The sequence below is a fragment of the Paramormyrops kingsleyae genome, chromosome 10 (assembly GCF_048594095.1).
Source record: "Paramormyrops kingsleyae isolate MSU_618 chromosome 10, PKINGS_0.4, whole genome shotgun sequence".
In the NCBI taxonomy this organism is placed as follows: domain Eukaryota; kingdom Metazoa; phylum Chordata; class Actinopteri; order Osteoglossiformes; family Mormyridae; genus Paramormyrops; species Paramormyrops kingsleyae.
This window is the reverse complement of record NC_132806.1, coordinates 33,421,375-33,434,205: the sequence shown is the minus strand read 5'-3', so window position 1 is coordinate 33,434,205 and position 12,831 is coordinate 33,421,375. Positions and strand designations below refer to the sequence as shown.

Below are 12,831 nucleotides of genomic sequence, written 5' to 3'. Positions count from 1 at the left end.
ATAAATTAAAACTCTGATCTTTGAATGCAGAGATATATTAACTATCTAAATTTAAACTGTGAGGGGAATGGTATTTTTTGTGAGGAACACTTAGGATGACTGCAATCATCCACCACCTTGAAGGGATGATAAATAGGAGCTAAATTAATATTCTAACAATAAACATCACTGTATTCACTTAGACTGAAGTAAAAATAGCGACTGGTATAACTATGTAGCTATAATTCCTCTTCTTCCTCTTCACACGAGTACCATCTACCAATTAGATATTATTAAGCCATTTAATACTAAGAAACAATTCATAGCCTGTATGTCTTTGTTTGTTTCCACTAATGTCAGTTTCTCAGTCTGAGCATCACCATATTCATGTTATTTTGCCTTTTTAAATCTTTATTCGGTTCTTTTTATTATTTTGGTACTTATGGAAAGACCATGAGAGGTTAGACATGGCTATAATTAGAGTATGAATTAGTCAAATAATCAGTGAATGCTCTAATCACTGTTAAGTTAATTCTTTGTTTTAAAGGAGAACATGCAAAAGTAGCTGGGGTTGATATTTCTGTCTCCATTTATCTGAATGAAAACTGCTGGGAGTTTCGCCACTGGCAAGAATCGCTGGTACTGCAAGACCCGAGTAAGAGTGCCCCCCCCCCCTCCGGGAGCTGGCTCACCTACAAGAATGAGTATGTGGGGCTCATTGTAGGAAGTCTGCAGTAAACAGCGCGGATAAACACATCAATAATACATTAAAGTGGATGTAGATTGAGGGAGAGAGAGGGTGCCTACGGATTTCTGTTGGGGAATTTCACAGCAGAAGTGCGAGCAGGACCCAGTCGTTCAGTTATACCGTCACTGGCGGGCGGCACCGGTCCTAGTCAGTGTGCCACCCTAGACAAGCATTACTACCGGTGCCCCCCATCTAAGGCAATGTGAAACTGGCAAATTGGCACCCCCCCCTCACCCCCCCCCGGGATTAGTTACATATGAAAGGGTGTGCTGGCTAGTCTGGTTACTCCCAGCTGACCTTCCTTCCTTAATGCCAGACTGGAACAACCAAGCTTTGCCAACTACTAATAGAAAATGATATAATTACATGGTCTTGATATCTGGAGAAACTCTTTTTGTTTCGGAATATAGTGCAGTTTAGTAGAGAATTTAAATAGTGAATTCTCATTTGATAGAAAGCAATAGATGATATTCTTATGATAAGTTATTATGCAAACATACTGAAATTTGTGCGTTCTTTATGAAGATATTAAAATGTAAAAGGCGAGAAAAAATGTTCAAATTTAATTAGCATGCATCAGATAAACATTTTACTCTAGTTCAAAGTAATTTAAAAACCATTTCAAGAATCACCTTGCAAACAGATTTCCCCTGAAATGTCCGTGAGCCTGGTACCACCATGTTGTGTATGGAAGTCAGACACGCTTGTTTGAGATTATAGTATATCTAAAGGGCTTATGTGTGCCGATATATTAAACCTTACCTGCAGCATTTGATAATGTAATAAAAAGCTTGACATGAAATATGCCCAGGCTATTTCTCTCTTTGGAGAATTCATTAAGTCATTAAGTATGCCATTGTTGGGCCTGCTGCGGTTCTGAAACAGCCTGATGTGTTTGTTTCTTGCCACGTTTACACTTTTTCATTCACTGAATTCTCTGGCCATAAAGTCGGACCTCTGATGCTGCCCATTGCTGCTGTCACCTCCCTGCTTTCACCAGGGACATCCTTCACCCTTCACTCTCCCTAACAATAAAAGGGTAGTTTTTTAGAAATATGGACACTACCCAGTGACCTGAGACGAAGACTGGACTCCTGCGGTACTGCGTCTCTTTGGGGAATCCTTGGGTAACGCTGGTTTGACTTTGTGTCGAATGAGCGGTCGCTCAGGGAATCCCGGACGAGGCACATTACCTGCATTGTGGGGGAGCGTCAGTCACAGCACTATGGCCACGTGGCACGATTCCCTGAGGGTGATCTGGCTCGCAGGATCCTCATTGCTCAGGACCCAACCAGCTGGACCTGACCGAGGGGACGCCCACGTAACGCATAGACAACCATTTCCAGAGGGTGGGACTGGGGGTCACCGTCCGGGATCTCAAAGTGTTTTGTTGTGTCGCGGGCATTGCAACGTGCTGTACCAGTGCATGCTGCTCAACCTGACCTGACCTGGGCACTGGCGACATGGCTGCAGCTGTATGCTTCTCCATCTCTCCATGCCTCCACAGCAGCCTTGCCCTATTGGTCCTGGCTGGACCTGCATCCTGATCGACAGATGATTCCCCTCCCCCCACCCTCCAGCCTCATCTCCTGCGCTGCTCCTCTGAGCTGCTGTGTGCTGAAAGCGTCAACTCACTTTGCTAGGCAGTAAAGCCTGTCAGCTTTGCTTGTACAGCAGCCTTGTTTCCCTGCTTTCTGCACTGCAGTCAAGCCATTCGGTTTTTAAAATAATTATTTACCCACCCCCTGGCGGCCCCAAGCTCAGAGTGGTGCTGTTATTCTCATCCTGTGACGCCTACATATGAGTGATATAATTATGGACAGGCATTGAGCGGCGACCTAACAGGCCTACGCTGCACCTTACACCCATGTTCAGGGGGGCTGGAGCTGCTCTCATGCAGAGTTATCTGTCTCCGCTTCGCAGCTTTGAATATGGCTCTCAGTCCGAGTGCTTAAGAAGGTTAAAATCCATCTATTTCCAATCCAGGTGGAGAAGCCAACCTGATATTTTAGTATAAATACCTGAAAAATGGGGAAAAAACACACAGACACATTGATATATACAAAGCAAAACATGACGAGTACCAAAGAAAGTTGAAAACTGTCTGTAATTGTCACTTGGATTGCCTACAATAGCCACCATTTTACTTTACAACAGCTGCACAAGAAGAGAAGCTGGGAATTAGCAGGAAATAACTTTGCATGGCTCCAGAGGTCCTCTGTGAGGCAGGAGGCTTCTGGCTCTAGGTTGGTCTTTATAAGTTCTATTGAATTAAGCTATTTTAAGTTGTTCTTCACATTCTTACGTTCTTTAGAAGAAGAAGAATGAAGGATTGACCAGCCATTACCCAGAAAGAATGGCATGACTATGATTGCCATGCTAGATTTGGTAAAGATCAGCAGAGAACTCCCTGGTAAAGATCAGCAGAGAACTCCCTGGTAAAGATCAGCAGAGAACGCCCTGGTAAGATCAGCAGAGAATACCCTGGTAAGATCACCAGAGAACACACTGGTAAAGATCAGCAGAGAATGCCCTGGTAAAGATCAGTAGAGAACACACTGGTAAGATCAGCAATGAATGCCCTGGTAAAGATCAGTAGATAAAACTCTGGTAAAGATCATCAGAGAACGCCCTTGTAAGATCAGCAGAGAATGCCCTGGTAAGATCAGCAGAGAATGCCCTGGTAAAGATCAGTAGAGAATACCCTGGTAAGATCAGCAGTGAACACACTAGTAAGATCAGCAGAGAACACCCTGGTAAGATCAGCAGAGAACACCCTGGTAAGATCAGCAGAGAACACCCTGGTAAAGATCAGTAGAGAACACACTGGTAAGATCAGCAATGAATGCCCTGGTAAAGATCAGTAGAGAAAACTCTGGTAAAGATCATCAGAGAACGCCCTTGTAAGATCAGCAGAGAACACCCTGGTAAGATCAGCAGAGAACGCCCTTGTAAGATCAGCAGAGAACGCCCTGGTAAGATCAGCAGAGAACGCCCTGGTAAGATCAGCAGAGAACACCCTGGTAAGATCAGCAGAGAACGCCCTGGTAAGATCAGCAGAGAACGCCCTGGTAAGATCAGCAGAGAATGCCCTGGTAAGATCAGCAGAGAACGCCCTTGTAAGATCAGCAGAGAACGCCCTGGTAAGATCAGCAGAGAACGCCCTGGTAAGATCAGCAGAGAACGCCCTTTCAGTAACATACGCCTCCTGTGTGAAGCTCTCTGGGGTCCAAAGACTTACATTCAGTTACATGAATGAACTGACCTGATTTTACAGGAGACCATGCATGGCGACGGCCATGGGGTCATTAGTTCAGTACATATTTGGGAATTCGATGCTAAAAAGAGGTCCTGTACACTTTCCTCTGGCTCTAGATCTCTCGTGAAAACATAGTGAGGATTAACAAAGAGCTCTGAAGACTGTCACACTCCCAGAGAGGCCGCTGGGTCAGGGAACTCCAGGAGGGACACACGTCTGAGGGAATAGTACCGGCTCCACACCCAGATAGCAGCGTGTCTTCTTTTAAAGTTTTCAGATTTTAATCAGTTCAGGGAAGCAGTGCTTAAACAGTCAACTGCTTGCAGTGGGGGTGCCCAGTGCCTTTGTTAACATCACATGCCATGCATGCTTTTGTTCAGTGGGTTGGGGGGTTTGGCTGACAGCCCTGAAGCATTACTGACTATTGATTGATTTGAGTTCTGCTCCATATTCAGAGCTTTAAAGATAATGTCCTTCACAACACGTAAACCCACTTCCTAAAGTGTGAGTTGGCAGATAATTAATGCAAATCTTGGTCTGATGCGATTTTATTAATACCATTTGCTTTTGATGGAGCACAAGGAGATGCAGGAGTAGAGTCACCTGATGTGGCTGGGACCGAGGGGGACAGAGAGAGACAGAGGGGGACAGAGAGAGACAGAGGGGGGCAGAGAGAGACAGAGGGGGACAGAGAGAGACAGAGGGGGACAGAGAGAGAGACAGAGGGGGGCAGAGAGAGACAGAGGGGGACAGAGAGAGACCGAGGGGGACAGAGAGAGACCGAGGGGGACAGAGAGAGAGACAGAGGGGGACAGAGAGAGACAGAGGGGGACAGAGAGAGACAGAGGGGGACAGAGAGAGACAGAAGGGGACAGAGAGAGACAGAGGGGGACAGAGAGAGACAGAGGGGGACAGAGAGAGACCGAGGGGGACAGAGAGACAGAGGGGGACAGAGAGAGACCGAGGGGGACAGAGAGAGACAGAGAGAGACCGAGGGGGACAGAGAGACAGAGGGGGACAGAGAGAGACAGAGGGGGATAGAGAGAGACGGAGGGGGACAGAGAGACAGAGGGGGACAGAGAGAGACCGAGGGGGACAGAGAGAGACAGAGGGGGACAGAGAGAGAGACAGAGGGGGACAGAGAGAGACAGAGGGGGACAGAGAGAGAGACAGAGGGGGACCCTGCTAGGCTGAGCTGCCAATCTCTCTCTCTTGGCTCTCACCGGAGGCAGACACACTTCTCTCCCTCTCCTTATCTTCCCTGCTTTGCTTCTCTCGTCTCGTCTAGTCTACTGTCTTACTGTCTTATACTTTGAAAGACTCTCTCAGCCCTGCTCTCCAAACTAAGAAAAATCATGGATTTGATCAACTGGTCTCTCAACGCAATTGACACCATCTTCTAGGCAAGAAGCCCAGGTTCGGAGGAACCTGACTGTCCTGCAGGAACGTACGCAGCTGGCTACACGATGGACGAATGGGAGAAGTGGAGGGTCGTGTTTGGTAGCTCTTTCCGTGGAGGACATCGAAGATATCTACCTATTCGGAACCTTGATAACAGGTCTTATGCTGATTGGATTAGGCATTGCCTTGGTTTATCGAAGATTGAAGATAACGGTGACAGCCGGTCAAAGCCCCACTAGGCTGGCCGGGATGGCAGAGCTGTTGGCACTCAGACTGTGACTATAGATCGCAAATTGATAGACAGAGACAGAGGGGGGCAGAGAGAGACAGAGGGGGACAGAGAGAGACCGAGGGGGGCAGAGAGAGACAGAGGTGGGACAGAGAGAGACAGAGGGGGGCAGAGAGAGACCGAGGGGGACAGAGGGGGACAGAGAGAGACCGAGGGGGGCAGAGAGAGACAGAGGGGGGCAGAGAGAGACAGAGGGGGACCCTGCTAGGCTGAGCTGCCAATCACCCCAGAAACCTGATCAAATATAAAAGTAAAGGACTAAGGTATCAAGATGGAGTCCCCTATAGTGAGGCAGGTTAAGCAATGTTTTAGTTCTGAGTTTGGTAAAACTAAAAGAGGTGTGTGGACAGTTAGTGCTGTAGTCCAGACATCTTGTCCTGCAGTGCAGGCTGTCTGTCCTGCAGTCCCGGTGGTCTGTCCTGTAGTGCAGGCTGTCTGTCCTGCAGTCCTGGCATTCTGTCCTGTAGTGCAGGCTGTCTGTCCTGCAGTCCCGGTGGTCTGTCCTGTAGAGCAGGCTGTCTGTCCTGCAGTCCTGGCATTCTGTCCTGTAGTGCAGGCTGTCTGTCCTGCAGTCCCGGTGGTCTGTCCTGTAGAGCAGGCTGTCTGTCCTGCAGTCCTGGCATTCTGTCCTGTAGTGCAGGCTGTCTGTCCTGCAGTCCCGGTGGTCTGTCCTGCAGCTGAAAGTTCTATACTGTATAAAGTAATATTCTAAATTCACAGCCACAACTGGATCACTTTCCTGCCATTTGCAAATATTCTTCACTCTCTTTCATACAGATAAAATGAAATCATTAGCTATAGAGGGACTAAAGAGAATGTGTATCTCTTTATTTCAGATTTTTCCGCATGTGAAATGTACCTTGCTGTGTTCTTCTCCTGGGGATTGGGTGCTCACTCCAATGGTTACAGGTTAACAGGCGGGCGGAGGGGGGGTTGCCATACAATAATTCTTTATGTGCTGCTCTCAGGCCTTTAAAGGAGGAGGATTCCAACTGTCCTGCATGCTGCACTGTCCAGGTCACTCAGTGCCGCATGCCGCATTAAAAAAATACGATGGAGGGGACTCACTGCACCCCCAAGGGAGGACAGAGCAGCACAAAGTGTCTGATGATGATGATAAATACAGCCCATCACAGGGGACATAATGCAGGGGACGGGATACCAGCCCATCACAGGGGACATAATGCAGGGGACGGGATACCAGCCCATCACAGGGGACATAATGCAGGGGACGGGATACCAGCCCATCACAGGGGACATAATGCAGGGGATGGGATACCAGCCCATCACAGGAGATACAATGCAGGGGACGGGATACCAGCCCATCACAGGGGACATAATGCAGGGGACGGGATACCAGCCCATCACAGGAGATGCAATGCAGGGGACGGGATACCAGCCCATCACAGGGGACATAATGCAGGGGACGGGATACCAGCCCATCACAGGGGACATAATGCAGGGGACGGGATACCAGCCCATCACAGGGGACATAATGCAGGGGACGGGATACCAGCCCATCACAGGGGACATAATGCAGGGGACGGGATACCAGCCCATCACAGGGGACATAATGCAGGGGACAGGATACCAGCCCATCACAGGGGACACAAAGCGGGGGACGGGATACCAGCCCATCACAGGAGATACAATGCAGGGGACGGGATACAGGGGACACAATACGGGGGACGGGATACCAGCCCATCACAGGAGATACAATGCAGGGGACGGGATACAGGGGACACAATACGGGGGACGGGATACCAGCCCATCACAGGGGACATAATGCAGGGGACGGGATACCAGCCCATCACAGGGGACATAATGCAGGGGACAGGATACCAGCCCATCACAGGAGATACAATGCGGGGGACGGGATACCAGCCCATCACAGGAGATACAATGCGGGGGACGGGATACAGGGGACACAATACGGGGGACGGGATACCAGCCCATCCCAGGAGATACAATGCGGGGGACGGGATACAGGGGACACAATACGGGGGACGGGATACCAGCTCATCACAGAAGATACACACACGCACATTACAGACAATTTAGACACAGGTTAGCCACTTATTTGTACAATAAAAACTTTATTTTCAATATATATATATATATATATATATATATATATATATATATATATATATATGTATGTATAACTAGATGTACATTTTCCAAATGTCCATAATTAAATTAATTTGTACCTAGGTAGTAGTCTGTATGAGGAACAGTGTACAGCTGTACAGAAACAGTAGCAGACACAATCCACACATTGTGCTTTGTTCATACATAATGTCACTAGAACATACTAATAATCTGCAGCATTTATTATATCGACATTAGGCATGCGTACAACAACGTTCCAGACGTTTCATAAAAATTGAACATTAAACGACACAACATCCTTGTTTTTAGGCTCGGTCTCCCAGTGGGCGTCTCTCCTGTTACTCTCTCTGTTAGTCTCTCCTCTCCTGTTACTCTCTCCTCTCCTGTTACTCTCTCTGTTAGTCTCTCCTCTCTCTGTTAGTCTCTCCTCTCCTGTTACTCTCTGTTAGTCTCTCCTCTCTCTGTTAGTCTCTCCTCTCCTGTTACTCTCTCTGTTAGTCTCTCCTCTCCTGTTACTCTCTCTGTTAGTCTCTCCTCTCTCTGTTAGTCTCTCCTCTCCTGTTACTCTCTCTGTTAGTCTCTCCTCTCCTGTTACTCTCTGTTAGTCTCTCCTCTCTCTGTTAGTCTCTCCTCTCCTGTTACTCTCTCTGTTAGTCTCTCCTCTCTCTGTTAGTCTCTCCTCTCCTGTTACTCTCTCTGTTAGTCTCTCCTCTCCTGTTACTCTCTCCTCTCCTGTTACTCTCTCTGTTAGTCTCTCCTCTCTCTGTTAGTCTCTCCTCTCCTGTTACTCTCTGTTAGTCTCTCCTCTCTCTGTTAGTCTCTCCTCTCCTGTTACTCTCTCTGTTAGTCTCTCCTCTCTCTGTTAGTCTCTCCTCTCCTGTTACTCTCTCTGTTAGTCTCTCCTCTCCTGTTACTCTCTCTGTTAGTCTCTCCTCTCCTGTTACTCTCTCTGTTAATCTCTCCTCTCTCTGTTAGTCTCTCCTCTCCTGTTACGGGCTGTCCCGTGGTCATTGACTGCTTTACAACTTACACAGAGCATGTGAGACAGAGGCCAGGAGCTCACGGCTAAGCTTCAGACTCTCAGTAGCGGGGGAAAAACATAGCTTTGGGAAGTTTGTTTATTATAACATTTTTTGGTAAAAAGTAAAGCAAAGAGGATAATGCCCTGTCTATGAAATGAGCACGGATTATCATACCCTGAAAAGTGCCTTGGAGTGAACTCTTAGGGCTAAACGCCGATCACAGGGGGCTGCGCTTATGTCCCCTTCCTTGCAGTTACACACCCTCACTGTACATCCCCTTTCATTAGTGTGTGTCAGCCCCTGTACACAACGAGGTAAGGCTGATCGGGACTCTGCAATGTCAAATGACTCTAATTTAATCCCTTTTCATTCATACTCATATTTTATCTGTGTTCACATTATGTATTTCATATACACTATTTACATAGAGGATTTCTATGTATTTTTGTTTAAGTGTTATTCACAGATAAATACAACACAAGAATTCTTATGGAAAAAGTCAGTGTCAGACAAGTCAACATTCAGTTTTAATGCACAGAAAACCAGATAATTCAGCTGGACACTTTTTCTTCTATATAAAAAATAAATATAACTTTGCAGCAGTAACATAGTGAAAAAATTGTATATACATGACATAAACCCGATCAGAATCACATTATTTCTGCACACTGAGGGACTTTCTTGGGCGTGTTCTTGTTTTTGATGTAATTTCTTTGGGAAAATAACACTTTATTCCAGATTTAATTGAATTTGAACTAAAACAATTCTTTTTGAAACAACTATAGTACTCAAGGGTGTACTTTAAAGGAACATTACCCCCTATATCGAGTATTTTTAAATGCTGGATCTCATAACTGTGTTTAGTAGTATTAACTATTTACTACAGTTAGCTTGAGTTAGCGGCTAACAGTGCTGCATCATGGTCACACTGGCAGAAGCCATCTTCTGAGCCAACTAATCTAGCTTACATTCTACTCATGTTCCTCCAAATACAACTGGGTATCACCTGCCAAAGTAGTTCCAAAGCTAGCAGTACCCCAGTCATCCAAGGCCAGCTGCCTCTCACGCTCATCACGCACTTCCACATTACTGCAGACATCAGACCACCTCCCTATCATTATTCCCATGATAGACGCACACAAAGGGCATCCTCAGCTTCAGCTACACCCTTGTCTAAACAAACATACAAACAAACAGACGAAAGTAATCTCCATTCAGGTCACTATGACCTCAGTGCACAACTGAAGGAGGGTGGCGACCTTTGACCCGGAAGGGAACCGGCACTCTTGTTACGCCCCCTACATGGTGTGCACCCTCGCACTGACACTAGGCAACCCCGGAGTCTTACTGAGGCTCTTTCCAGAAAGGCGAATTTTCCATTAATTAGCAATCCTGTTTGCTGATCTGCAGCACTGCACACGCTTGACCCTTACGCTTTCCAAATAGGTAATCTGCACCTACGAGGCCTAGCTAGTGTCCTGCCCTTGGGCGTATACAATGAACAACATCCCTTCTGCCCTGTGATGGGCCACTGAAAGCCAAACCAGCCGCTCATACAAAGAGGACATTCTAATGTGCCCGAATAAGTCTGTAGTGCTGAGAGGATCTGTGGGCTGTTCTGTGAGGGACAGTATCTGCCTGAGAGGTGACAGCTCTCACCCACTCTGCCACAAACACCCAGACAACGGCAAACTAGTGTGTATTCATCTACGGATTAATCTCCATCATTCTGCAAAAGAGTGGATACAAACCAGCTATCGATTTCAAACAAGCAGCAGGTATTTTCAGACTGCGGGTTTGGAACATGACAAAATATTTATGAGGGTTACACATTTATTTTGGAACCTTCCCACCTATTTATCATCGCTACTGACATGCAGCCAGGGGAAGAGGGCCAGATTTAGGAGATCCCCATCAATACCTGGAAGCTGGCAGTGGGGCCGGGCGCACAGACTTTGTAATCACCGTGTAAATTCACCAGCACGCTGAGTCCCACCACCACACGCATATTTTATGAACGTTCATAAAGCAGAAGGCTAAGAATCACTTTCATGTGGGACGGTACATCCTGTGAATGTCAGGGATTATTTTAAAGGTGAAAAGGAAACACTTAGCCTACTGTGGCCATTATCCACAGTGTTATCCACAGACTATAGGCTGGATGCAGCACGTATGTACACTGCGCTGGATGTACCCTCCACTGGATGTACGCCCTTCTAGATATACCCTCCACTGGAGGTACGCCCTTCTAGATGTACCTTCCATTACACGTACGCCCCTCTGGATGTACCCTCCACTGGATGTACGCCCTTCTAGATGTACGCCCCTCTGGATGTACCTTCCACTGGACGTACGCCCCCCTGTATGTATCCTCCACTGGAACTACGTCCCTCTGGATGTACACCCCTCAGAATGTACTCTCCACTGGATGCGCACTCCTGTGGATGTACCCTCCACTGGATGTACGCCCCTCTGGATGTACCCTCCACTGGATGTACCCTCCACTGGACATATGCCCCTCTGGATGTACCCTCCATTGAGCATATGGCCCACTGGAGGTACCCTCCAATGGACGTACCCCCCTCGCCTCCTCACAAGTGGTATTTGCGCAGCAGCTCTGACTGCCACATGTACTTCCTCTCGGGAAAGCGTTCGGGGATCTTGATCTTGTGGAAGTCCTGGATGCACTTCTCGAGCTCCTCCTCCACAGTCATCTTCTCCTTGGCAGGCTTCTTCTTGCCACCAGAACCTCCTCCACTGGTGTCACGGGAGCCGGCAGTCAGCGTGCGCAGCAGGTCGCTCTTCCTACGCACCTCAGGCTGCTGCAGGATCTGCACAGGCCCCTTCTTAGCGGGTCGGTCCAGGGTCTGTATGTTGCACTGGCGGCTGACAGGTCCGCAGATGACGGTGCCCTGTGGTGAGCTTGCCTCCGACTGGCTCTCTGAGCTGGAGGTGGTCAGATCGTGTCCGGAGGTGCCGCTCTCGCCCTCGCGATCGCCCTTGTGGGTCTTGCAGCAGCAGTCGCAGTGAGGAGACGACCACCTTGACGACCCACCTGGAAAAGATAAGCCAGAGATCAGAGGGACCGGGGCTAGGAAAACAAGCCAGCTGTGTGAAGCTGCACTTCACTGTGATCCATAAAGTTATAATACAACTTCACTATATAGAGAAACCAGCCCAAAGTATGGTGGAGACACAGCATTTCTGATAATGTGAAGGATAGGAAGCCCCCATTAATAATTTAATCTAGGTGGGGTTCTGATCAATGACAAAATAACATACTCTAAGATTTTTACTCTACAGTGTAGCTAGCTGTTGTTAGCTGCCACCCTGCTGTTAGGTACCAAACTGCTAGGTACGTCCCTGCCCGTTAGGTACCTCCCTGCCCGTTAGGTACCTCCCTGCCCGCTACGTATGTCCCCGCCCGTTAGGTACCTCCCCGCCCGCTAGGTACCTCCCCGCCCGTTAGGTACGTCCCCGCCCGTTAGGTACCTCCCTGCCCGCTAGGTACCTCCCTGCCCGCTAGGTACCTCCCTGCCCGTTAGGTACCTACCCGCCCGCTAGGTACGTCCCCGTCCGTTAGGTACCTCCCTGCCCGCTACGTATGTCCCCGCCCGCTAGGTACCTCCCCGCCCGCTAGGTACCTCCCCGCCCGTTAGGTACCTCCCTGCCCGTTAGGTACCTCCCTGCCCGTTAGGTACCTCCCTGCCCCTTAGGTACGTTCCTGCTCGTTAGGTACCTACCCGCCCGCTAGGTACGTCCCCGTCCGTTAGGTACCTCCCCGCCCGTTAAATACCTCCCCGCCCGCTAGGTACGTCCCCGCCCGCTAGGTACGTCCCGGCCCGTTAGGTACCTCCCTGCCCGTTAGGTACCTCCCTGCCCGTTAGGTACCTCCCTGCCCCTTAGGTACGTTCCTGCTGTGGGCAGGATCCCTCCAGCGTAAGTGGGACAGGGGTCAAGGAACATGAAAAGCTAAATTCCATGTGCCATTTTGAGAGGCCAGAATTTGCACACAGGTCTG

At 48.5% G+C, this 12,831-nt stretch overlaps 1 protein-coding gene across 1 annotated transcript in view; it reads right to left on the bottom strand.

The window, feature by feature from the left end:
* Nucleotides 1-7,846: 7,846 nt before the first annotated feature.
* The window catches only part of LOC111833361 (BTB/POZ domain-containing protein KCTD16-like), a 47,155-nt gene continuing 42,170 nt past the window's right edge, over nt 7,847-12,831 (bottom strand). Inside the window, exon 4 of the mRNA XM_023791556.2 lies at nt 7,847-11,865. Coding sequence (XP_023647324.1) covers nt 11,402-11,865 — 464 coding nt within the window. The 3' untranslated portion in view covers nt 7,847-11,401. The remainder of the gene's footprint in view (nt 11,866-12,831) is intronic.